This window comes from Bos taurus, chromosome 8 (genome assembly GCF_002263795.3).
Source record: "Bos taurus isolate L1 Dominette 01449 registration number 42190680 breed Hereford chromosome 8, ARS-UCD2.0, whole genome shotgun sequence".
Classification (NCBI taxonomy): domain Eukaryota; kingdom Metazoa; phylum Chordata; class Mammalia; order Artiodactyla; family Bovidae; genus Bos; species Bos taurus.
This window is the reverse complement of record NC_037335.1, coordinates 104,083,122-104,108,565: the sequence shown is the minus strand read 5'-3', so window position 1 is coordinate 104,108,565 and position 25,444 is coordinate 104,083,122. Positions and strand designations below refer to the sequence as shown.

The 25,444-nt window shown below is 46.3% G+C and overlaps 1 protein-coding gene and 2 long non-coding RNA genes across 3 annotated transcripts in view; 1 reads left to right on the top strand and 2 right to left on the bottom strand.

Moving 5' to 3' along the window:
• Positions 1 to 17,389, bottom strand: part of LOC107132740 (uncharacterized) — a 45,999-nt gene extending 28,610 nt beyond the window's left edge. Inside the window, exons 1-2 of the long non-coding RNA XR_001500934.3 lie at positions 10,199 to 17,389; positions 2,762 to 2,883 (exon numbers count right to left, since the gene is read on the bottom strand). This is a non-coding gene — a long non-coding RNA (uncharacterized lncRNA). The remainder of the gene's footprint in view (positions 1 to 2,761; positions 2,884 to 10,198) is intronic.
• Positions 1 to 23,687, top strand: part of TNFSF8 (TNF superfamily member 8) — a 29,093-nt gene extending 5,406 nt beyond the window's left edge. Inside the window, 3 exon segments of the mRNA NM_001025207.1 lie at positions 8,095 to 8,137; positions 20,310 to 20,381; positions 21,860 to 23,687. Of these exon segments, the coding sequence (NP_001020378.1) occupies positions 8,095 to 8,137; positions 20,310 to 20,381; positions 21,860 to 22,254 (510 nt within the window). The 3' untranslated portion in view covers positions 22,255 to 23,687.
• LOC132346015 (uncharacterized) lies at positions 17,504 to 21,508 on the bottom strand. Its single transcript, XR_009495694.1, has 3 exons — positions 21,413 to 21,508; positions 19,650 to 19,819; positions 17,504 to 17,739 (listed from the first exon to the last, which is right to left on the bottom strand). It is a non-coding gene; the product is annotated as an uncharacterized lncRNA (long non-coding RNA).
• Positions 23,688 to 25,444: the final 1,757 nt, after the last annotated feature.

Sequence of the window (25,444 nt, the reverse complement as noted above, 5' to 3'; positions counted from 1 at the left end):
GAGAGCATGGCAACCCACTCCAGTATTTTTGCCTGGAGAATCCCCAGGGACAGAGGAGCCTGGTGGGCTGCCATCCATAAGGTCACAAAGAGTTAGGCAGGACTGAAGTAACGTAGCATGCAAGCGCTGCACTCACTGCCATAGACCAGAAGAGAGGAAGACAATTTCTGCTCGGGGTGAGGAAGGGGTTTGCAAAAGAGGTTAGAAGGGAAGCTGAACCTCCTCCAAGAATTAAAAGGATTGTGTCTGATTCCCGAAGTTTTATTTTGAAGAAATTTAAACCTACTGAAAAATAGAATGGTAAATACCCATATAATCTTTCACCTAAATTCAGTAAGTGTTGGTATCTTGCCATATTTCTGCTCCTTTCTATAAATATGAAAGAAAGGTTCCGTCAGGGTGACCTTTCACCCACACGCATTTCAGCGCCCATCTCCTGCTTACTGCGTGCCATTATCATGGCCAAGAAAGTTAATGTTATCTTGGCAGCATCAGTTTATAATAATACATAGGCCATATTTTAATTTCCTCCACTTGTTCAAAAACGTCTTCTATAGCTGTTGTGCCTTTTGTTTCTCGATCCAGAATCTACTCTCAGGTCACATACAGAAATGGTTTCATCTGTTTTACCTTGGAATGTTACTATTTAAAAGGTGGCTCTGGGAGCTTATTAGAAATGCAGACTCTCGGGCCCCACCTTAGATGCAATGAATCAAACTCTGCATTTTAATAAGGTTATTGGAGAAGGAAATGGCAACCCACTCCAGTACTCTTGCCTGGAAAATCCCATGTATGGAGGAGCTGGGCAGGCCACAGTTCATGGGGTCACAAAGAGTCAGACACGATTGAGCAACTTCACTTTTTTTTTTGGTGCTCTATATGCTCATTAAAGTTTGAGAAGCAATGATCTAACAGTCTCTTCTGCTCTCTGTTGTTTTTTCATGACACTGACTTTTTCAAAGGATCCAGGACAGTTCTATTGTCACATTTTGGGCCTGTCAATGTTTACTCACAATAATATTCAGATGAAACATTTTGGGCAAGAAAAGGACATAAGCAATGTTATATTCTTCTTTTTCATAGCAGGGCTAGAAGCATATGTCAGGTTGCCCCATTATTGGCAATAACAGTTAGTCAGTTGATTCAAGGCATGACCACTGTCTGTCTTCATAGTGAAAGTGAAGTCGCTCAGTCGTGTCTGACTCTTTGCAACCCCATGGACTGTAGCCTACCAGGCTCCTTCATCCATGGGAATTTCTAGGCAAGAGTACTAGAGTGGGTTCCCATTTCCTTCTCCAGGGGATCTTCCTGACCCAGTGATTGAACCCGGGTCTCCTGCATTGTAGGCAGACGCTTTACCATCTGAGCCACCAGGGAAGTCTTCTTAGTAAACCACTTTAATCTTTTTTATTAAGTAATCTACAGGGTAATACTTCGAAGGCATTCAAAGATCCTTCATTCCATGGTTTTGGCATTCTTTGGTGATGACCCTCAACTGAATCAGCCAATGCACTGAGGGTTGAGGGATGATGATTGCCTAATTCTTTCACTTCTTCTGTATTTGCTAGCTGGCATGCGTCAGTGGAGAAGAGCTCTCCATTGAAAGGATGGGAACAAGAGGAGATGGTGCCAGGCATTCTAGGTGGGGCCGGAGTAAGGCCAGGCGCAGAACAGAGATCAGTCCAGACTGCACCAGGGAGCAGCAGGACTTAGAGCCAGGTGGCAAGAAGCACAGATAGAAGATGACAGGAAGCCACCCCATCAACAGACTAGGAAGGTCTTCTGAACCTATCCATAAGCTCAGCTCCACACTCAGCCTCCAGTAGCCATTTCCCCCATTCCTGTGGACAGGCAGACCTCAGTGTTCTGACTATGTGTTGAGTAATGTTTTTCAGTTCAGTTCAGTTCAGTTTAGTCGCTCAGTCGTGTCCGACTCTTTGCAACCCCTTGAACTGCAGCACACCAGGCCTCCCTGTCCATCACCAACTCCCAGAGTTCACTTGTCTTTAAGACCTTGTTATTCAGTGTGTCCCTGGCCCCAAAGCATTGGCATCATCTGGAAGATGATTTCGTCATTTCATTAGAAATGTAAAACCTAAGGGCCCATCCCTGACCTACAGAATCACAATTAGCATTTTAACAAGACCACTAGTGAGAGAAGCACTGCTTTAAGCCCCTGTATTCCAATGACCACTTTCACTAACATTAGCAAAACCAAGGCTACCGAGGACAATTTTCTAGGACCTCAATCCACTTTATCATGGAGTCTCAGGAGAATTTCCTGCCCCAGCTGCATCCTGCCCTACCCTAGAGGGGCAACGTGGCTTGGGATTGAAGAGCATTGCCTTTGAAGTCAATATGCCCCAGTTTGAATCCTTTCCCTCCTATTCACCATCTAAGGGACCTTCTATAGCCACTAAGCTATTTCTCTAAGTCTCAGTCAATCACTAATTCTTACGGTAAAGATAAAATAAGTTAATGCATGTAAAGCATTTAGCCCCTGATGATTCAGTACCCTCAGTCAGTCAGTTCAGTTGCTCAGTCTTGTCTGACTCTTTGCAACCCCATGGACTGCAGCACGCCAGGCTTCCCTGTCCATCATCAACTCCTGGAGCTTGCTCAAACTCATATCCTTTGAGTCAGTGATGCCACTCAACCATCTCATCCTCTGTCATCCCCTCTGAAGTACCCACATTAAGTGCTTAATCACATTAGTTCAAAAATAAGAGAGGCATTCCTGGTAAAGGTCTCCATGGCTCACCTTACAAGATGTGAGGCCACCTGGCATAGTCCAAACATCAGTTGTCTTTGGCCATTTTCAATAAGAGAGGGCATCTTTTGTCAAAGTAGATTTAGGAGCTGATTTCCCTGCACAGGATTGCTCTGTGAAAAGAAATAAACCTTTCAAGGTATTGAGACAAATTACACACTTCATTAGGATTAAGAGGGTAACCAAAATAGCCACCATTTCCAACCACTTGCTAACACTTTATGCATAATATCTGACAATGTCCATAACTTTATGTATAATATCTTATTATGTCAATAATTCAGCAGAGAGAGGAATTATTAGCAATCACAGTGATTAAAGGAAATGGGAAAACAAAGAGTCCTAGGCAGAGAAGATGACTGGAACAGCTCATTTCACCTGGGAACAAAAAGGTTAAATGTAAGGAGGGTTCCTCCCTCCATACACAGAAACATTGTTGAGGATACCCATGAGATACTCAGAGTCTAAAAAAAAAGAGACAGAGAGAGAAGCATACTTAAGGAAATGTAGCTGGTTGGTATACATGGAAACCAAGTTTCCTGAGCTACTAAAGTGAAAGTGAAAGTAGCTTAGTTGTGCCGACTCTGCGATCCCATGGACTGTATAGTCCATGGAACTCTCCAGGCCAGAATACTGGAGTGGGTAGCCTTTCCCTTCTCCAGGGTATTTTCCCAACCCAGGGATCGAACCCAGGTCTCCTGCATTGCAGGTGGATTCTTTACCAGCTGAAACACAAGGGAAGCCCAAGAATACTGGAGTGGGTGGCCTGTCCCTTCTCCAGGAGATCTTCCCAACCCAGGAATGGAACCAGGGTCTCCTGCATTGCAGGCGAATTCTTTACCAACTGAGCTATGAGGAAGCTACTCAATGGAGCTGAGAATGAAAACCTGGGAGGGCCCATTTGCTTCTATCTGTGTCTAGCCTGTTTACTATTTACCTCAAAGCCAAGTTGCTAAGCATGGTAGTTCACATTTCTCCAGCCAAGACCCAGATCCCCAGGCTAGGTTTGGGAAAGAATTCTTAGACTGGGAGGTACCTTACTAAAGAGGAGTAGATAAACGGACAGCACTCAGCATAGTGTCAAGGGCATAGAGGGTCCTCAACAAAATTTAATTGTCATCTCTTTACAGCCTACTTCTCCGCCTCCAAATGCAAAGACGGCCAACAGGAGGGCGCCTGGGTGGAGGGGAAGGAGAATGAGCTGGTCTGTCCTTGGCTTCTGCAGACAGCATCTCTCTTGGGGCATAGAAAGGGCACTGAGAATTTCATTCTAGGATCTGCCACCAACTCACAAATATCTCAGTCTCCTTGTCTGTGAAAATTGGCTTGATGGACTAAAGGATGCCTTGGCTCCCCTCTGGCCCTGATCCTTTGATCCTGTCTACTGGGGGTAGCTAAGGGAAGCTATGGAGACCTGTTCTCATGCCAGGAGCTCTTCAAGGCAGCAAAAGTCACGCTTCTGTCTTGGATGCCATGGGTCCTGGGCTAAGGTTTAAGCAACAGGATTCTTCCCTGTACTATGACATGTTGTTTTTGACATCCTCTGTCTGAAGCTAGAAAACCAGAGAGCCTTCAAATGACCACACCCCCACTTCACCAACTCAGACTCCCCTAAATTAGATCTCTGCTCGGATAGTATTTCTTACAGCCTTGCTCCTCAAATTGTGTTCTGTGGGCCAGGAGCTCTGCTGTCACTTGGGAGCTTAGCAGAAATAGACTCTCAGGCTCCACCCACATCTGCTGAATCAGAATTTTCATTTTAACAACTCCCCAAGTGATTCGTACACATGTTCAAGTGCTATCTGGAAACATGCTGCCTCTCTCCCTCGTAGCTCTTGCCACAACTTGCAATTCTAGTTCTATATTTATCTGTATGTTCTGAATGACTGCTTTAATGATTGAGCCATAAAATCCACAGGATGTCTTCCAATGACTTAGAGCTTGGCACACACGATGTGCCCATTTGACATGTGCTGAATATACAATTCTCTGGTATTCCCCAATTGCCAGTAGCCACTGCGATGGCTCCTCGGGGCTTGTTGCTCTGGCATTCTCTCCTTGTCCTTGGATATGTTCCAGGGCAGCCAATGAAGTCCACCAGCTCAGCACCACACTTAAATGTAGATGTTTTTCTTCACATGTGTGCACATCACACTAATCGATGGACATGCTTGGCAGTAAGCCAGATGTTTATTAACTTATGAAAGGCTGTTTGTTGTCTCAGGAGGCAACCAGGAGGGGAATCTATGACATCAGATTTTCCTTTGAACTGTGTGTGTACTTGAGAGACCACAGATGTACCGCGCTGTTTATTAGGTTAAGAGCTTTCAGCCAAGGCAGTAAAATCATAGACTATGGAAGCAAATAGGAAAGGACCTTCCAAGCCAAGTTCATTTCTTTTCCCCTGATAAGCTGAAGCCCTCGAGTTTATACTGACTTCCTCCTCCAGATCAGTGCTCTGCAGCACTATGCCTCAGGAGACCTCCTCGACTCAGGACCATCCACTTGGGCTGGAGAGGAGAGTCACTGATCAGAAGAGCTGTCAGTGGAAGGAAAAGGACAGAGTCCCTAGAGCAGTGGCAGAATAAAAAGAGAACTCTAGATGGTCCTAGGTGTTCTGACACAACACTAAGAAAATAAGACGCAGGCAACAACTAATTTCTTGCTCGATTAGACATTGGGAAGTTGTTTTAATCCATGAAAATGCTCACATTTCTTTAGGTCTTTATTAATATCTCAGTCCAATACACTACAGGAGACCTTGATCTGGGTAGGTCAAAAGATACTTCACTCCTTATTGCCAGGACAGTGAGGGGTGTCTCCAAGGTTGAGGTGGGGGAAAGGCGGAGAGAGCCCAAGGTGGGAAAACTAGTCTCTGAAGAATTTTTTTAACTTCATTTATTTTATTTTTTTAATTGGAGGATAACTGCTTTACAATGTTGCAATGGTCTCTGCCATATATCAATCAGAATCAGTCATAAATAGGCTTCCCAAGTGGCGTTAGTGGTGAAGAACCCAACTGCCAATGCAGGAGACATAAGAGATGCAGGTTCGATCCCTGGGCCAGGAAGATCCCCTGGAGAAGGGCATGGCAACCTACTCCAGTGTTCTTGCTTGGAGAATCCCATGGACAGAGGAGCCTGGTGTGCTACAGTCCATAGGGTCACAAAGAGTCAGACACAACTAGAGTAACTTAGCACACACGCTAAGTTACTCTCTCTCTCTCTCTCTCTATATATATATATATACACACACCCCCTCCTTCTTGAGCCGTCTTCCCCTGCTCCCTATTATACCCCCTAGGTCAATCACAGCGTGCCAGGCTGGGCTCCCTCTATTACACAGAGCTCCCTGCTAGCTATCTGTTTTACACATGATAGTCTGTGTGTGTATATATATATATGTCAGTGCTACTTTCTCAATTTGCCCTACCCTGAATGTGCCTTCAGAAACTCGGCCTCGCTCCAGAGAGACACAAAGGCTTCAGGACATTTGATATAGAAGAGAAAAGCAGGAGTAACATTTGTTCCTATGTAGATTTGATGTTGGTACATAGTAGAAAACCTCAAGAGATAATTGATATTTGGTCTCGGTTGCAGAGTGCTCATTTAAAATTCTGAATTAAGTGCAAACTACATTTTACATAGAAATGTATCTCAAATAGTTCCCATTTGCGTTCTCTTCCATTAGAGGTCATTTCTATATAAAACCATCAAAATTGCCTTTATAGGTCATGTCCATTTGACGGCCTCTAAACCCTTCAGTTCAGATGGTAAAGCATCTACCTGCAATGCGGGAGACCTGGGTTCGATCCCTGGGTCGGGAAGATCCCCTGGAGAAGGAAATGGCAACCCACTCCAGTATTCTTGCCTGGAGAATCCCATGGACGGAGGAGCCTGGGGGGCTACAGTCCACGGGGTCACAAAGAGTTGGACACGACTGAGCGACTTCACTCACTCCTTCCCCAATTTGAGTCAGTTGCAGCGAAGGGGATGAATATAGGGCCTGTTATACAGAGGGAATTAAGTCAGAAAAAGAAAAACAAATATCACATATTAAGGCATATATATGGAATCTAGAAAAATAGCACCGATTAACCTGTTTACAGGGAAGACATAGAGACGCGGACGTAGAGAACGGCTTCTGAAAAATTTATTGGGGTGAAAAACTGCCCATCTGCTTCTGTTGCTTACTTGCTCAGAACATGTGAGCAAGACCTCCTTTCCTCCCCCCCATTCCCCAACCCCGCAGGTCCTCCTTCAGGAGCCAATCTGCTCTCAGATTGTCTGCCAGCAACCTCTTTCTTAACTGTGATTATTTATATATACAGTTATGCTTATTCTAGAATAAATAAAACATAGGTGAATGTTAACATAAATAATATACATTTATGCTTATTTATGTTATATAACGGAGAAGGCAATGGCACCCCACTCCAGTACTCTTGCCTAGAAAATCCCATGGACAGAGAGGAGCCTGGTAGGCTGCAGTCCATGGGGTCGAGAAGAGTCAGATACAACTGAGTGACTTCACTTTCACTTTTCACTTTCATGCACTGGAGAAGGAAATGGCAACCCACTCCAGTGTTCTTGCCTGGAGAATCCCAGGGACGGGGGAGCCTAGTGGGCTGCCGTCTATAGGGTCACACAGAGTTGGACACGACTGAAGCGACTTAGCAGCAGCAGCAGCAGCATGTTATATAAGTATTTAGATATTAGAGTCAAATGTAAATCTGCAATAAATCCACAAGGACAGGGGCCCAATTTAATCATTTATGGTATCTTCACAATGCTTGGCACATAGTCATTCTATCAATTCAGAATTTCCAACCACAGGAGAAATAGTACCTTCCCAGGTATATTTACAACATACTTTCACTGTTTGCTGAATCAAATATAGAAGAAAAGAGCCCACATGTATTTATACACTACAGTTGTTTGCCTTACGTTGACAAAAGTAAGAAAAAGTAGTACATGTGGTGGTGAAAAGAAAAAGCGCTGGACTGAAAGTTAAGAGCTGCAGATTCTCGCCCCTGATGGCCATAAACTTTTTACCTCTCAGCTTCCAGTTCCTCACCTGTGAAACGTGGATAGTAATCCTCCAATATTATTTCTGATAAACAGGTTGTAAAGCTCATGTAAACTAAGTCAGTGAATTCGTTTTTTGTTTTTTTTTTTTTAATCTTAAGAGTCAGATGGAACACAAATTCTAAATTACACAATACTTTGAGGGCAACCAAAGTGAAAAAGAAAAAGACTAGCTGTTTCAATCTGACGACATCCTCATCCATTTTTTTTTTAACTTTTCTCTTTCTTCTCTTTCAGGACTCCATTCCCAACCCGCCGGGCCAATTCCCCCTTAAAGGAGGTAAGACTTTGGAATTAGGAGTAACTGTGCAGGGGATAGTCCATATCACATCACAGATGATTAACCACCAGAAACATCGTGAGTGTCCAACAGAGTGGGTGGGGGCAGAGGTGGGCTGTCAGGGCCAAGCTGCTGCATCTCCATTCCTCCGAGCGGCTTCTGAGCTGCACTCACGTCCCCACGTCATCCCACCAGCCCTCAACTCTCCCACTAGTGAAAAGTCTGCCTCTGGACAGGCTGGCCCATGGACCCAAGAGGAACACAAAGCGCTATTGTGTTAAGAGCTTAACATCTAGAGTCAGGTGGTGTGGATCTGAATCTTGGCTCTACATCCCACCTGAGAAACTCAGTTCCTTATCTATGAAATGAGAGTAATAATAACAACCTCACGAAGGTATTGGAGAAACTGTTAGATCTCTTCTGGAAACTGCTTTGCATGGTGACCAACATATAGTAGTCATTAAATAACTGGTTACAGCCCAAATGCATAATGAAGTTGAGGGTTTGTCAAACAGACCTTCCCACGCCCCATATTTTTCTATCACTAAGTCACTAATCAATAGGTTGTCTCTACTAGCCTCAGATTGGTGAGATGCAGAGTTAGGTTAACATGGAAAAGTGAAAAACTTTGAGACCATCTGATATATGTTTTCATTGCACAGAAAAGGAAAAGTAAGACCAAGTGAAGGGTCTTGTTCAGGGTATTGTAGAGTCAAACTTAGAACCCAGATGTCCTCATTTCAGAACACCAACCTTCAGTCCTGTCACCTTTAGAACCTAGACAGCAAGCACAGTTGGGTGACCAGACAGCTCAGAGGAAAAAACTAAGAGAAAGAGTGGGCCATCATAGGCACCTGGACAGACACACCAGGGCATGCTTGGGACCAGAGGACACACGTGTGTGGATACAGTTCCTCACACCAAGAGCAATCACACCTGGAGTTCCTTCAGGACACCCTGAGCTCTGCTTCTCCTTCTGTTTGTCACCCAGAGACTTGGAAAGTAAGGGCAGAATCCCCTAAATGAGCAGCACTCTGTGTATTTCAAAGCAGACTGATAATTACAGCTTTGTCAACAATAGCTGAACTTCGGCTGAAATTACTTAGCATGAGACCTTGATTCCCACCAAGCCTCTGTAGACTGTCACGTCAGAAGGGAGCATGGCATAATGCAGAAGCTAGCTAGCTTCTTCTGTAAACGACTAGACAGTAAACATTTTAGGCTTTGTAGATTGTCAACTACAGGGGGTCTCACAAGTGATCCCCTTTTCCTGCAGTCAACTATACTTTCCTCTGAGAGCATGTCCTTTTCTATGTTGTTTTTGTGTGAAAATGTCCTTTCTTTTACAACACGAGGTTGATACAGATGGGAATCAGGTTGGTTTGCTTTTTACTCAGAGTTATTTTGTCTGTTTGTTTGAACAACAACAGGCAAAATAAGAAGCTGCCCATTCTGTACTGGTCACTGAAATTTACATTTTGGAGTCCTTAATTTTGGTTTTGAAGTAATTATTTTGGTCTATAGCAATTTAAAATTTTGGCAGCCATGGACTAGAACCCTTATCAGATCCCTTCTTATATGGGCCATCACTGTGGATATCACAACACAAACTAATGTAAAACCAACCACAGTTCACAATTCAATGTCTTTGCAGCCAGATTTAAAAATGCTAATAATTCTCCCTAGGGCCATGAAACTCTTGTTAAAGACCTTCCCACTCTTACCCTAGATTTATCTTAGCCTCCATCCTATAAGCAAACAACTTGGGGATTAATAGTCCTGTTTGGCAGGTGGTGAGCTGAGGCCCAGGGAATCAAGGTGACTTTTGGAAGGTCGTCTAGGGAACTGATGGCAGAGCAGGAGTCAGAATCCAGGGCTCCTCTCTAGCCCCACACGATTGTTGCCGAAACTCAGCCTCTGTCCACTGGTGCTGAATAGAAACACGGGGACAGAGTTTTGGGTGAAGTAGAAAAGAGAAAGTAGAAAAGAGAAAAGTTTTTATTGCTTTGCTGGGCAAAGCGGGCCACAGTGGGTCCATGCCCTGAAGAGGATGTGACCTACCCTGGAGGCAGTAGTGAGGAGTTGTGTTCAAGGAGCAGGGTGTGATCAGCTTGTTCTTGGATTGATTGGCAACAAGGTGAAATTTCAAGCATCGTCAACCTTCTGGTTTCAATCTAGGGTCTATGTTCTTGTGGTCAGCAGTTTTCATCTGGAAAGGGGTCTGCTTCCTGTAAAAACAACTTAGGAATGTGTGTCAGGCCTTTATCTGTATCTTTCAGGAAACTGGGAGTTTAGTGATTCTGTTATGTGGCTGAATTATAGTCTATAGATTGTTACCAGTTTCTTAGCCCAACAGCTCTTCCTTGCTTCTACATCTTCACAGTTCCCAATCATTGACTCTTGAGTCGGCATTTTAAGACAAGGACACAGGGGCTCATACACAGTTTCATGATGTGCTTTGGCCATAAAATGTCAGTGACCTACTGTGTGTGGTCCTTAATGAAAGTCTCCACCTGTCTTAACTTGACCACCTACAGACACGGTGGTCAGATGAGGTGGAAAGAATACCACCTTGGAGCAAGACCTGGGCTCCAGAGTTGACCTCCACACCAGCAGGCTGCGTTTTTCAGGGCAGGTCTGTAACATACAAAGACGGTGCACTGAATGAACGGGAAGGGTCCTTCCAGCTGTGATGCTTTATGATATTCTAACCTTTCCTTCAATATGTAAATACAAAAGAAAAAAGTCTAAAAAGATGATTCCTAATAATCTTGAGGAAGTCTGCAGGCTTCCTGCAGGAGGCACAGCCTCCTCCTCAACAAACCCCCTGTGAACAGGCAGAGGCAGTGAACTCCCTTTGGAAAAACCATGGCAAGACACTCCGGGCAGAGGAGCGCTGTTTCCCAGAGGCTCCAGGGAGAAGGCTCTGGGGGCAGCGTGTGGTTTGCCCCCCAGGTGGATGAGAGTGGAAGCTGGACTCTTACCAGGGAGCCCTGTGCTGCCGGCCGGTGGAAACTGTCCACTAGGAAGCCAGCAGCAGCCCAGAGCTTAGCAAACAGGGCCAGGAACACACACCAAAGTAACATTAACACAGGACGACACTTAGCTGCAGGGAAACCACGGAACGCCAAGCCTTTTCTGTAAGGAGAGAATGTCTGAGTCCCAGCACTCACCTCCCACTCCCGGCCAGGAGACTTGTCACCGGCAGACCGCCACCTCACCCCCACGCTCTTGTGCTTAGGACCCGGTGGCCTGGCGGCGGCTCAGCTGAGACTGCGGACAGCCAGGCAGGGCCCTGGGAGGAGGACCTTCTCCCTTCCTCTAGCAAACAGAGTCACTAGGGGCTCCCTCACAAAGCTGCTCAGAGGGACCACAGATACAACTCTTGTCTGCCACGTGGGGGCCGGGAGAGGGGGGCTGTGCTGCTTCTCAGCATCCTCCTTCCTGTCTCCTGCCTCCCGCACGTTCTGAATCCCACGTATTCTCATGTATGTGCTGTATTTGCCCCAACCCCAGAACAAGCCCCCATGCCTGATCGCCCCAGAGTTCCAGAAGCACCCACGTGTGTGTGCAGCAAAGCTGGCAGCAGGATTTAGGGATGTGGAGAGGCTGGTGGGGTGGTGCCTCCCAACATGGAAGCAGAATGGAGTTTCAGAGCCTACGTGATCGCGAAGCCTCTGCACTCTACCCACCAGGTGGGGCACTCTCAGGAGCACTCTTCCCTTGGGTTCAGCCCTCTAGCACACATACCCCCACCCCCCACCCCCACCTGCTTCCATGTCCTTCTTCCCAATTTCACCACCCATCACTTCCCCTCAGAAACTCGGCAGAAATTCAAACTCCTGACTTCATTGCAAAATAATTTTGATCACCTCAGCCCCAGGCATTTCCAACATCCCAACAACCAAATATCAGTTCTTACCTGCACTGGAGGAATTCCATAGACGACTTGTAAATCAGTTTTTCTTTTATTCCCCAGCTAGGCAGGTGCAAGGATGTGACGGGATGAAGATAGTAAACACTGATGGGGCCTTTGCTTTGGGCCAAGCACTGGGCCGAGGGCTTCGTGATTCACTCGTGCAGTCTCACAACAAACCCCAGGATAATTATTAGCCCCTTGATAATTGTTAAGTAGGGAAACAGAGAGATTTACCAACTTGCCTAAGATTGCACAGCTAGCAAGGAGTGGGGCCTGACCTCAAAATCCAAGCTGATGTGCCTGGGAGCTCTTTGGCTTATCCAGGATGTCATGGTCAAGATGCTGAGTGCAACAGGACCATGCTTCCGTAGTGTCCCCACCAGGGCTCCAAGGCCAGGAATCCCCCCAGGGCTCTCTGCACTTCCTCCACTCCTGCTCCTATAGCTGTTTGTCTTCCCGTCAGTGAAGCCTGCTCTCTGGTGTTGAGCTCCGGGCCACTAAGGCACCTCCACACATGGCTCTGCATGAGAGCCAGGGCTGTGGGGAGCGTGAACAGCCCATGGCAGGGGACCTGGAGGCCAAATTCAGGCTCCAGCTTCGCAGTGGAGGATCCTAAGAACTGGGAGGATCCTCCCCCCACCCCCACTGTGGCCAGTTAAGATAGTCTGCCTTTCCTGTGAGCGTCACGTGCACACTAATATCCAGAGGTTCCTGGGGGCCCTGAGGAGGTGGAAATAGTGGATAGACCACCTGGAGGAGTCCTGAACCCCTCTTGTGTGTTCCCCATCTCGCAAACAAATATCTTAGGATTCTCTCACCACTTTCGTAATACCATTCCAACAATGTCCCATGTTTGCCTGGCTTGCAAGCTACTCTCCTCCCCCACTCCCTCTGCTAAAAGGAAAACGTGGGCATTTAAAAGAGATCAAATAAGGTTAGCTAATTGCAGCTAGTGAACCCACCCCCAAAGAAACAATACAAGCTGCCCATGGAAGGCAGTGAAACTAAAACAAGGAGCTGGTTGCTCAGCAATCGCCCGCTGTACCTGGGGTCATGTAGCTGGGATCCGGATGCAGGCTGCACAAGAGGCAGGTAGAGATGCAGCAGCATCCTCCTCCAGAAGGGCTGAACACAGCAACCAGAGACCTCACATCTGTCAGGTGGACAGAGCTGGACCTAACTGCCCGGTCCGCTGGTTGTCGTAGTTCCCCCCCACACTAAGTGGGGATACAACTGCTCAGTGGTCACTCCTTTTCACGTAGTCACAGGCCTCAAAGAACTTATTTGCCTCTGTGTTTACTTTAAACCTATTCACTCAAAGCTCACTCCGAAAGTGTCTTTTTCTTAAGGCAGTGCTAACCGGGATCAGGACTCTCTCTAACAGAAATAAACTAGAAAATGGGCCACACAGAATAAGGTGGGACAGAGTCCTGGAGAGGCCATCAGAGTGCTAAAGCCATCTGTGTCTAATCCCTGCCCCTTGTCACCCACAGGAGAGGAGAGGGAGGGGGAGATGCGGTGGGGGGCGGGGGATAGACAGGAGGAGGGGAAGAAAAAGGAAAAGAATTCAGATCATCGAGGCGCATATTAACACTTATACTTGAATTTTTCACATACACATGTCACAAGTCTTTAAATTAGGAGAAAAATCCCCATCCTTCACTTTGGAGAAGAGGAGAAAAAGAGAAACAGAGGTGGGGGAGGGAGGGAAGGACAGAAGTTAGAAAGGAAGGAGGGAAAGAAAGCAAGGAGGGAAGGAAAGCAAGTTTGTTTCTCAAACTGGCTTCACTACATGTTTCATCCAAGCTCTCTGGACACCACACGTGTTGTCTTAAATTTCTGCAAGCCCTGCTGTGCAAGCCCTGGGCCAGGAAATGGGAGCCAGACATGAGCAGATCTCTCTCTGCCTTTTCAATTAGACTTTAAAGGTGCTTCTTAAATACCCTCCAAAAATATCAATTCAATCTGCACTTAGTATAAGTGAATTTCCAGGAATTACACATCAAGTCAGATAGCTTTATCTTACATACTGCAACAGGTCAGGATTGAAGAGACCCCAAGGGAATTCCCTGGCAGTCCAGTGGATAGGCCTCTGTGCCATCACTGCTGTGGGCCCTGTTCAATACCTGGTCAGGAACCAAGATCCCACAATGTGCCATGTGGCCAAAAACAAAACCCTCAAAATCCCAAGGAACCTTCAAGGGATTCAAATGAATTTTCACTTGATCTCAACTTGTATTTACTGGTGACTTTCGATGTTTAACACTGAGCATGTCAGAACAGCTACTCCTCAAATGCCATCTGTAAACCCAAGGCTACCTAGCCCTTTGTTTAACGAATGGCCTATTCTGGAGTTTCTCCTTGACGAGTTAGCCAAGGAAACCGGAGCACTGAAGTCAGCTGAAATGACCCTGAGGTTAGGGATTCTCTGTGATTCCGAATTCCACTGACAATGGCGAGGCTCTCCCCTAGATGTCGCTATTGCGACTCTCCTGGATATCGCGCCAAAAGAGTGGAACTCAGAAGCCAGGACATGGTAGACGCAGAGTCATGAGGATAATTCCTCTCCTTCTTGGAAGGATTAAAGTATTTTCAACAGATGACGAAGGGCTATTCACATTGTCCTGAGACCATCCGATGGCCTCAAACACTTAGGTACATAATTAACAAACTTCAGTCCACCAGATAATGTCATGGGCTCTGGTTTAACGAGCGTCTCATTGGCCAGACAAGCCTGCTAAGAGCGCTGCTAAGCTGTGCTACTTCAGAACCAAGGGAAGAGTTGGGGAAGAGGGGTCTACCGCGTGCTGGGTTATCTCCTCCAAGCCGTGTGCTGTACAGGCCATTTGACATCCATAACCTCATTGCATCTTCGCAACATGCACACGCTGGGGTTGACTGTTGCTGTCCCCACTTAACAGATGCAGTAATTGAGGGTCAGTAACAGGAAGGGACAGGTCTGACGTTAGAAGCCTTGACCAGGACCCAGGTGCTTTCTCTGAGATGCGCTGTGTCTGTTTTGCTCCAGTATTAACCTGGAAGGTACTTGGCACTCAGACCACACACTTTCTGGCTGGAGTGGTAGGTGTGGCTTGTTTTGCCCGTTGGACATTGTTGCATCTTAATGGAAGCCTGACAGCCCCTGACTTGTTACTTGGCAGGGTTCAGCCCGTGAATCTGAAGTCACCTGCTGGCATTCCCCGGGAAGAGGAAGTCCGGATGGCTCATTAGCACTTGTTTTCCAGGCACACACAGCTGTCTGGTCAGTTTTCAGGCCAGTGTGTATGGCGGCTGCACACCCACTTACTCCTACATTTAAAGCCTCTCTGCTCCACGGGAAAACTAAAAACCAGGGCAGAGCCCAGGACTAGGAGTCAGGAACTCTGTGCTCTGAGCCCAGCTCTGCCACTTAACCTACTGTGGGGTCTTGAGCCAGACCGTTAGTCCCTCTGGATTCAGCCTCTCCACTCACAGATCTAGGGTCACAGTTAGCTTGGCATCCGATGGTCCTTTCGGGTCTAATATTTTGAGATCTCAAGGAGGGTTCCCATCTTCACGTTGCATTGTTCTGACTTCTATCTAGAACATGACCCTTCCAACCACCTAAAGCAGCATCTCTCTCCCTATCTCTGTCTTCTATGCACCTGACCAGGAGGGTTTTGTTGGCAAATATTTCTCTCCAGGCTTCCTAACAAAGCCCAAGGAAATGTCATGATCCTTCTAGAGGAGACCAAAGCTTGAGAGGATGGCTTACAAATCTTGCCCACCTGAAGGCCTTGGTTCTCAGGCACTCACGAAGAACCTGAGTTGTCTAAAAGATGGAATGCCCGACAGAAGCAAGGGGTCCCAGACTGTGGCCCGGCCCCACCACTGACTCATGGGGTGACCTCGGACAAGTCTGCTGTGGGGGTAGCATTGGGGAGCACATGTGTTATGTAGTTACCAAGGCTGGGCCAAATGATTTCTCAGGGAAATTCCAGTTCTATGAACCATGAAAACCCTTACAGAACCAGGTTGTTCATAACTTAGGTTATTCCCAGACCTAAAACACTCTGTTCTACTGCCACAGGTATCCGGAAATCTTAATGCGTGTAGACAGACTCCTAGATGGGGTAGAGCAACGTGCTCAAAAGATAGATAGTTGGAGCTGGGACTGACTTCGTGTCCCTGCAGCAGGCCTGGCAGTGTACAGCTGAGTCTACACAGCCGTCTAAAATCAGCTAGAACGGCCCTTCTGGATCATCTGATCCACCCTGCTCTTCATCTAGCATGAGACACAACTGCCCAAAGAAAAGTCCTAGGTTTTAACTCCCGGGCCATCCACTTGCCATGATGTGCGGACTGTTCTCCCCTCCCCTCCCTAGTCTTTAGTTCTTCAAATTAAACCCCTCAGTGCAGCTAATTTGGTTGGGAAATAAATGAAACAGAAGTGTGTTTTGCTCCCTGCTGCTAAGTCGCTTCAGTCGTGTCCGACTCTGTGCAACCCCATAGACGGCAGCCCACCAGGCTCCCGATCCCTGGGATTCTCCAGGCAAGAACACTGGAGTGGGTTGCCATTTCCTTCTCCAATGCGTGAAAGTGAAACGTGAAAGTGAAGTCGCTCAGTCGTGTCCGACTCTCAGCGACCCCATGGACTGCAGCCTTCCAGACTCCATCCATGGGATTTTCCAGGCAAGAGTACTGGAGTGGGGTGCCATTGCCTTCTCCGTGTTTTGCTTCCAATGCTCCCCAAATTCAAACTTCCAGGAATACTATAGGATTCCTGTCTCATAACCAAAAAAGATTACATCATGGGCTCACAGGGTGATAAGGAGACTCAAAGCCACATGGCTGATGACCCATGGAATATTCATCTAGGTCTTGACAAGAGCCACATGACTCTCACACCAGCCCAACACATCTCCGAACAGCACTAACTGGTCCAACATTTGAGCTGCCAGCACTGTGACTTGCAATGTGTGTTGTATGTCCTTAATGAAAGTCTTCCCACTGCCTCCTCCGGGAAATGGGGACAAGAGCGGTGTCCGCCATTAGCTGAGCGCATCATCTCCTAAAACTTCCAGGAGCCATGCTGTTTGGGCCCACAGAGCCAGCCCCCATCAGCCCTGGCCCTCCTAACAGCCTTGAAAGTCGCTAAGCACCAGCAGCGTGCCTTCCCCAGGCTCCTCTCCACATTCAGCAGTTCCATTCCACCGAGAGCTCCTCTGGAGCCCTGCTTCCCCAGTCCCTTCCCTTAGCCAACTCAGTGATGTCATTCTTCGAGAGAGTTGCCTCTGTTTTCCCTTCTTTTCGAAACATCTAACAGATTCTTTAAGAAAAACTAAGATAAAAAAAAGAAAAGAAAAACTAAGATACACCATGGCATTTGACTTCAGGAAATGCAAAAGCTTCAAAAGTAAGTTTTTTTTTTCCATCCTTGGGTTTCTCAGAATTACAGCTGAGGTCAACCCAACAAACATACAAAGACCAAAGGGGAAAGAAAAAAAAAAAGAACCTGCATGTGTGAGAGGCGAGTCCAGGCTTGTACTTCTACATCCACCTGTTAAGAGAAGCTCACCTGACAGATGCCACGAGTGGCAAGGTGTGAGGGGGTCCTTGGCCAAGGAGGAGAGCTGTTCACGGTGTGACATGCTGGCCTGAGCCGAGGGCTTGAAGCTTAACCTCCCATGTAATCTAACCTGACCTGCAGAACCAAGGACAGAATGAAGCCAGGTGTCATCCAGCCCGGAAGGGGAGGCCAGGCCAACCATCCGCATTCCCTTCCTCAAGCCCTGAGAGCTGAGCTGACATCCACAGAGGGAAGGAGCAGAGACAGACTACATGATTCAGCTCGACAAACATTTACAGAGTATCTTCTGGGCTGGCAGTGGGGGGTATGGAAACAGTAGTCTCTGCCCTGAGGATTCATGGTCCAATGGAGAAGGCAAATAAATGGAAGGAGAGGTCAGAGAAGGGTTCCCAGAGGAGGTGGCTACCAGGCAGTGCTTTAAACAAGGCACAACTTGCCAGTGAAGAGGGGGATTCCAGATGAAATGGAAAGCCGGCATGGTGTAATTGGGGGCATCCCAAGGGCCCAACCTCCAATAGAATGGTCAAAATTCCACTCAGGCATTAGAGTCAGACAGCCTCAGCTTGAATTGCCCCTCTACCACTGACTAGCTGTGAAAATGTGACAAGCCACATAACTTTTGAAAGACTCAATTTCCTTATATACAAGAGAGAAGTTTCTAGAGTACCTTTCTTGTGGGGTGATGGTGAGAATGAAATAAAAGAATGCATGTAACAGGCTTAGCCGAGTAAAAAGAAAATAGCCATCCGTCATTATGTACTAGCTAGCACTGTTATTCCCAGCACCACTGCTGCTACTGGTGGGACAAGTTCAAGAGGCAACAGGGGGAAGAGGGAAGGCGAGGGGGGAGACTGCAGAGTTCATTAGGGATTAGAACACAACGGAACACAAATACCATGGGGAGGAGCTTGGCCCTGATCCCGCAGTCACAGTGGGTCAGAAAGGGGTTCCGAGCAAAGAGACACAGCCAGACATGTCTCTCTGCGATTCCTTTGGACCTGACGTTCCATACCCCAAAAAGAGAAGGCTGGGCCTTCTCATAGCCACAGCACATTTAAGAATGAACAGCCCTCTGTTCCCTGGTGGCCTAGTGGTTAGAATTCAGGCTTTCGCTGCCTTGGCCTAGGTTCAATCCCTGGCCAGGGAACTGAGATTCCACAAGCCCTGTGAGGCATGGCTCAAAAAAAAAAAAAAAAAATAAGGAGGAGCAGTCCTCGTTGCCTCCTTGCTATGACTGCACACCCCAAGAGTGTGGGCTGCAGGCAGGATAAAGCTGGAGGATGAGTGAGGGGTAAAATCAAAAGAACGAAAGAAGAAGGGCAGCTGGCCCTCCAGCCCTCCTCACCCAAGAGACCTGTGGACCAGAGCCTCTTCATGCCTCCAGGGGAGATAAGAATGAAGACAGACCCCTGCTTCTGCTGGGGGTGCCTCTAGCAGTGAGCTTGTTCAGACAGCAGGGGGAACTCTTCACTTAACTTTCTACCACTGCAAGCCCCCACTGTAAGGACGACCAGGAGGGATTTTCCCAGGCCAGGACAGAGGGCAATGGGGAAGATTGTGAGTCCAACAGATGCTACTCTAAAATCCCCGTGAGCAAGCCCGCTAGGATGTGGCCGCCTCAACCGAATGGCTGCCTAGTCTCTGACAGATGGAATCATTGGTCGTCTCTGTCATCTCTGGTGACACCATCAAAAAGATGTCAATGTCAGATCCTAGATCTGCCAGTTCTAGAGATTATGGAAACCAAGACTCAATGAGAAGAAAAAAATGCCCAGAATAAGCTGAGTTCATGAGTCGTTGCAGGAAATGTATGGCTTGGTTCTGTGCATACAAAATAGTTACTATACTAAGAAATGCAGCTGCCATCACCAGTGAATACATTTAAAATATTCTGATTTCTTAAATTCCACAATGACATAAACATTGTCTTTTCTCCCTGCCAAGGAAGCTCCATATAGCAGGCTGCCTGCTTAGGTCTCTATGATCTTATAGCCTTTTAAAATTGAACACCAGGATGTGTTTACCTCCTCTGTCTGGCAAAATGGCCTTGGGGAGGAAGTCTGGTCTCTGAAATCAGATAGACATGGGAGTGGATATCAGGGTTTCCTCCAACTTGCAATGACCTTTGCTGTATTGCTGACCATGTCTGGACATCAGGGTGAGCTTTGCAGAGCTATTCTGAGAATTCAATCAGCTGGAATACACAGAAGCACACTGTTAAAGGAAGGATGGCAATAACTACTACCAGCCTTAGTGTTCTAACCGCCATTGCCTGGCTGAGTGACATAGGACAATGCACTGAATTTGTCTAGTGCCCACACTTTTTTCCATCTCTCAAAGGGACTTAGTCAGCCCTCTCTCACAGAGCTGTTGCAAAGATCCAGTGAGGTGGAGTATACGAAGTGACAAGAATGCCACCAGGTACATATAGGAAGTCAGGCCCTGCTGGTTTCCTTCCTCCAACTTCCACAGTCTTTTGTAAAAGTCCATGTGGAAGCAATCAAGTTTAAAGAGAAAAACTCCTAAGGTACTTGATAGCAAAATGAGAAATAAACAGGTTTTCCTTTTATCCCCCAAATGGAAGCAGAATAGTAATTGTCTCCATCAAAGGGTCATGGGAAAAGATCTGCTATCTCCTTTTCCCAGAGCAGAGAGAGGCATTTAACATGTGGTCTTATTTTCAGGGAATTGCTCAGAGGACATCTCATGTATCCTGAAAAGGGCTCCATTCAAGAAATCATGGGCCTACCTCCAAGGTCAGTAACCAAAACCAGGAACCCCAACCATATGAGGGTCACTCCTGCGGCCTTTCTCAGGTTTCTGGGCCAGAGGTCACAAGCAGAGGCTCACGGCCAAATGTGACCTGCGTGTGTATTTTGTTTAACCTGTGTGATAATTTTTATAATTTGAATTTTAATGGCATAGGGGGAGAGGGGAGAGCATTACTCTCAAAAGCTGCAAGATTCCTGCTTCCTAAACCTCATCCACTCCTTTAAGTTTGCCTCCCTGGCCTGTGAGGGAATCGGTGCTCCACCCCCACCCTTCTTCATTCATCTACGGCCTGCAGGCCAAGGGTACTGTCGTTTCCCGCATACATGGGAAGCAGGCTCTTAATCTCTGCCTCTATCAAGTCATTCACAAGAGAGTCACAAAACTTCCTGGTGTCCAGATTGATAGCTTAATGACCATGTTGGCACAGGCCCCACTTGCATATTGCAGCATGCTTCAGGTAAGAGGTCCCTTAGAGACGAAATAATAAGAGGCATTTATGCTAGGATAGATGAGGTACAGAGGAGATGGCCAAGAATCTCTGCAATAGCCATCCTGCTCATTTTCAAAATTCAATTTTGCAGTTAGATTAGTTCTCATTCTTCAGTTGAATTGCAATGAGGTTTAAAGGGAAGCAATTAAAATGAACATCCCAGCTTCCCAATTCTGAAAGATACCTGGACCCATCAGGGCTGATTTTAACTTGTCAGTGAAAAGACTCAGAGACTTGGCTTCTGACACCAACATGTCTGCTTAGAGGGCCTGCTAATTCTCTGCTCCTCTATAAATCCCAGCTGGGAGGAATCCCTTAATGTGAACTTAAGAGGTCTGCACAATGATGTCTGGCTGCCCTTTTAAAGAGAGGAAGACATTTAAAACTTCAGAAAATGAATAGTTAAGGGATGCATCTGAATGTGAAAGAACAGACTGAGGTTCTCCTAGACTTCTTGACCCCTGAATTGGTTACTAACTGAACCAAACTGAATGCTTTTTCTCTGATACTTAGTGCAATGCTTACCCGATAGCAGTCCCCTGTTGATCAAATGTTCATTGATTGATTGAATATATGTCCATGATAGCCCAAAACTTATAAGGTATACAGTCCAGGAACTTATAGTCTGAAAAGGGAAAAGTAAACCTTATAATAATAATAATAGAATGATAAAATGATTAAGTGGAAAACAATTACCTCTGGAGGGGGTAAAGGTCTAGGACTGTGTGTTTTCTGACCCTTCAGCTTTATGCTTTAGAGAAAAAGCAGAGGGATGGTTTTGTACCTGTACCTTAAACATTTAGCAACGCCTAGGAGTAACATGGAAGGTATTCCAGACAGCTGAACCAGCAGGCAATATTACAGAAAACATGGGGCTTGAATGGGGAACCTTGAATAAAAGTTTCAAATTTTCCAATCTGCATCCGAAATTTGCCTAATGACTCTGAGGTCCTTTTGTCTTTCTCCTTCCAGTGTCAAAGCATATAAACAAAACCCAGTTGTCTTGGAACAAAGATGGCATCATCCATGGAGTCAGATATCAGGATGAGAACCTGGTGATCCAGTTCCCAGGTTGGTACTTCATCATCTGCCAACTGCAGTTTCTTGTGAAATGCCCAGAGCATGCCGTCGACCTGAAGCTGGAGCTCCTCATCAACAAAGACGTTAAAAAGCAGACCCTGGTGACAGTGTGTGAGTCTGGAGCACAAACCAAGAACATATACCAGAACCTCTCCCAGTTCTTGTTGGAACACCTCCAGGTCAACACCACCATATCAGTCAAGGTGGATAAATTCCAGTATGTGGATACAAACACCTTTCCCCTTGAGAACGTGCTGTCCCTCTTCTTATACAGTAGTTCAGACTGAACCACCCCTCCTGGCCTTTGGGAAGAAAGCAACTCCCTACCACACAGCACTTATCCTTCCAGACACTTGGGGAAAACAAGAGAACTTTAGGCCAAGACTGAAAACACAAAGGGAATTAAATAGTACACTTCCATCCCCTGGGAAGATCCAACTCAGGGTTAAAAAGAGACTTTTGAGTGAAGTATCGTCCAGATAGAAGGTGGGGACGCAATGTGGCATGGTGGACAGAGCCACGCATGGGAACCAGAAGGGATGGATTTAGGCCCAGCCCAATCACTAACTCACTGTGTGACCTGGAGCTAGTCCTTTCCCTTCCCTGGAACTTGGATTTCATGTCAGAAAAGCCAAGGGGCTGAGTTTTAACCCTTCCAAGTCTCCTCCATCTCAGAAGAGCAGGAAAAAAAAAAAAAAGGTCTCTCTCATCACAGACCTGAGAACTAAGATTCCAGGCGCTGTTCCCGAAGCCCCCAGCCAAAGGAAAGGCCCCCACACTGGCATAAAACTGATGGTACTTAGGAGCCTTCTGGCTGGCATGTCACTCGGGATTTGGGGATGAGGTTCAGGGCGCCTTGCTTGACAAATGGAGTGGACAGTAGGATCTAAAGTGTGCAAAACTGACCATCCTGAATCTAATACCTTGTGGGTATTTGGAAAACCACCCGGCCAGGCTTGACTCTGCCGGAACTGAGACTGACAATAAGACAACAGGCAGCTTTTGTTTCCCGTCAGGAAAGTGCCATGCGTTCGGCAAGTACTCAGTCAGCGCGCAGCCGCCACGGTGATCAGCCGTTTGGTAAGAGAAGAGCGGCTGCTGTCTCCCACATGAACTCTTTCCCCACTTCAAACAGCTCTCAGGAAACCATTCTGTGGAGGGTTTTTAAGGCCTCACTGTGTTGCTGACAGACGATGATGACTGAAAATGGTGAGGACTTGTGACTAACGGCCGCCTCCTCTCCTGATCTGGGTGATGAGGCCATTTCAACCTACGTTTACATGTGTCCATCCGCGAGGGAGCACCTTGTTTGCTCGAGAGAAGGACCACTGACTTGAAATGTAAGCTCGTGAAGTTATGCTTCAGAGGAAAAAGCAATGCCTTAACTGCTATGTAAAGGAAGGGAGTAAAATTTGCATTTTTCTCAATTAGGAGGAAAGAAGAGAAAGGAGTAGGAACTCGGGAAAGCTTGTCAGAGAAGGGCTAGAAATGATTTAAAAGAAGGGAAGTAAAAACAGCAGTGGTGGTGTGGATGAGAGGGACTTCGGAGAATAAAAACGGCTAAGGGAAAGATTAAAGTAATTTGCTGAGCCAGGTGTTACATTGACCGCTTCCTAGGTCTCCACTAAGAAATGTTCAGTGAAGTCTACATTTCTCTTCAACACTTTCTGGAGCAGATTCTTTGGGAGGAGTGGGCATTGGAAGAGATGTTGAATTCAGCAAATCAAGTGGTCTGTGATAAAAAAACAAAACAAACAAACAAACAAAATAACATCGGTTTTGAGGACCCGAAGCCACAGAATAAGGGGGCACATGGCATTTACACCCTAACTCTGTAGGACAAAAGAATCATGCTTAAACCAACTCATGCATTCTTGAAAAAGTATCTGCAACCTAAGCATGTGGAAAATTTTCTACTGTCTCATATATTAACTTGAGAAAGTTTCCATTTTCATTTTTAACCAACACTCCAGAGCAGAGGTACCTGATATTTACCTCCTGAGGGGTTCCTAATCTCAGTCTCTGTCGGGCAATGGCCTGAAAGCCAGCATCTGAAGACACAGAATTTAAAGGAATCCAGTAGCAAGACAAACAATTAGAATAATAATCATTAATAACCCAATGTAGGGATAATACAGAATCCCTGGTGGCTCAGATGGTACACAATCTGCCTGTAATACAGGAGACCTGGATTCAATCCTTGGGTTGGGAAGACTCCCGGAGAAGGGAATGGCAACCCATAGGGAGTGGATGGCCTAGAAAGTTTAAAATGGAATTCTGTCACTCCCTGAGTGTTACCAACCCCCTGGTAATGCTGTGAGCAAATGACACCATCTACACAAGTAAAATAAGTCATTTTTCAAACTGGGAGTCCAGGCTGCCTGAACGTATGCCTCTTTGGTAAAAACTCATCTGGTGCTCACTCATTCTACCCTCTCCCATCCCAAACACATAATTACACACACACACACACACACACACACAGACACACACGCACAAACTATACTTGTAGAACTTGCAGAGGAGGGTGATGGACAAGTTGATGAATAATAACAAGTGAGTATAAATGTATTTCTGCCCTTGGGAAAATCCACAGGACTGTCTTTCTCCACATTTGGTGACTTCTTCCTCACCCCATTTCTCCATCACACATGGATGCCTCTGTAACTTCCTCATCCAATTCCTTCTCAGAATCCCCGCATCACACAATTCTTGGCTGGGAGAAGGGCCCTGTACATCTGGGGGCAGTGGGGGGGCTGATAGGATCAGGCACTAAAGAAAGGGGTGCTGGAGAAACTGGGCAGGACTCACCGAACGGGGGAGGCTTCCGGAATCCCTGCACACTGCTGACTGTCCTGGTACTGGGGACAAAGCTGTTGAGAGCATAGAGGAGCACTGCCCTGCGGCAGGCCTCAGTCCTCAGGGATTCCTCTGTTTCTCCCTGACTCTCTCAAAACAATCCAGGATCATCATTCTAATGTGAGACAGGTGGTCTTTAGATTTTTGTACATGGTCAAATCACGGAAAAAGTTTAGGGTCCCATGATGTAAATGTTTCATCTCTCGGAAAATGAAGAAATATATGATATGAACAATATTTTGCAGTAAAAAAATTAAAAGTTCTTTGTTTTATTTGAGGTTACATAGATAGGTGAGTGTATATATGTGTGTGTAAGTAGGTATGTGTGTATGCATGTACATATATGTATACTCTATGTATGCATATGTGTATGTGTGTGTGTATACAGTTTCCCCTAATAATTGTTTTACGGGTCATCTGCTTAACCTGGGGTCAGGGGAAGAAGCCTGATTATTGCTCTGGGCACTGCAAAATTTATATATTCTTGTATTTATTTTTAATTATGAAAAGAACAGAAAGTAGTATTTCTCCCATGACTCACCAGTATTTAATAACTATTAATATTTTACTATATTTGCTTCTGCTTCTTTTAAACAATAAAAAATACAGGTAGAGCTG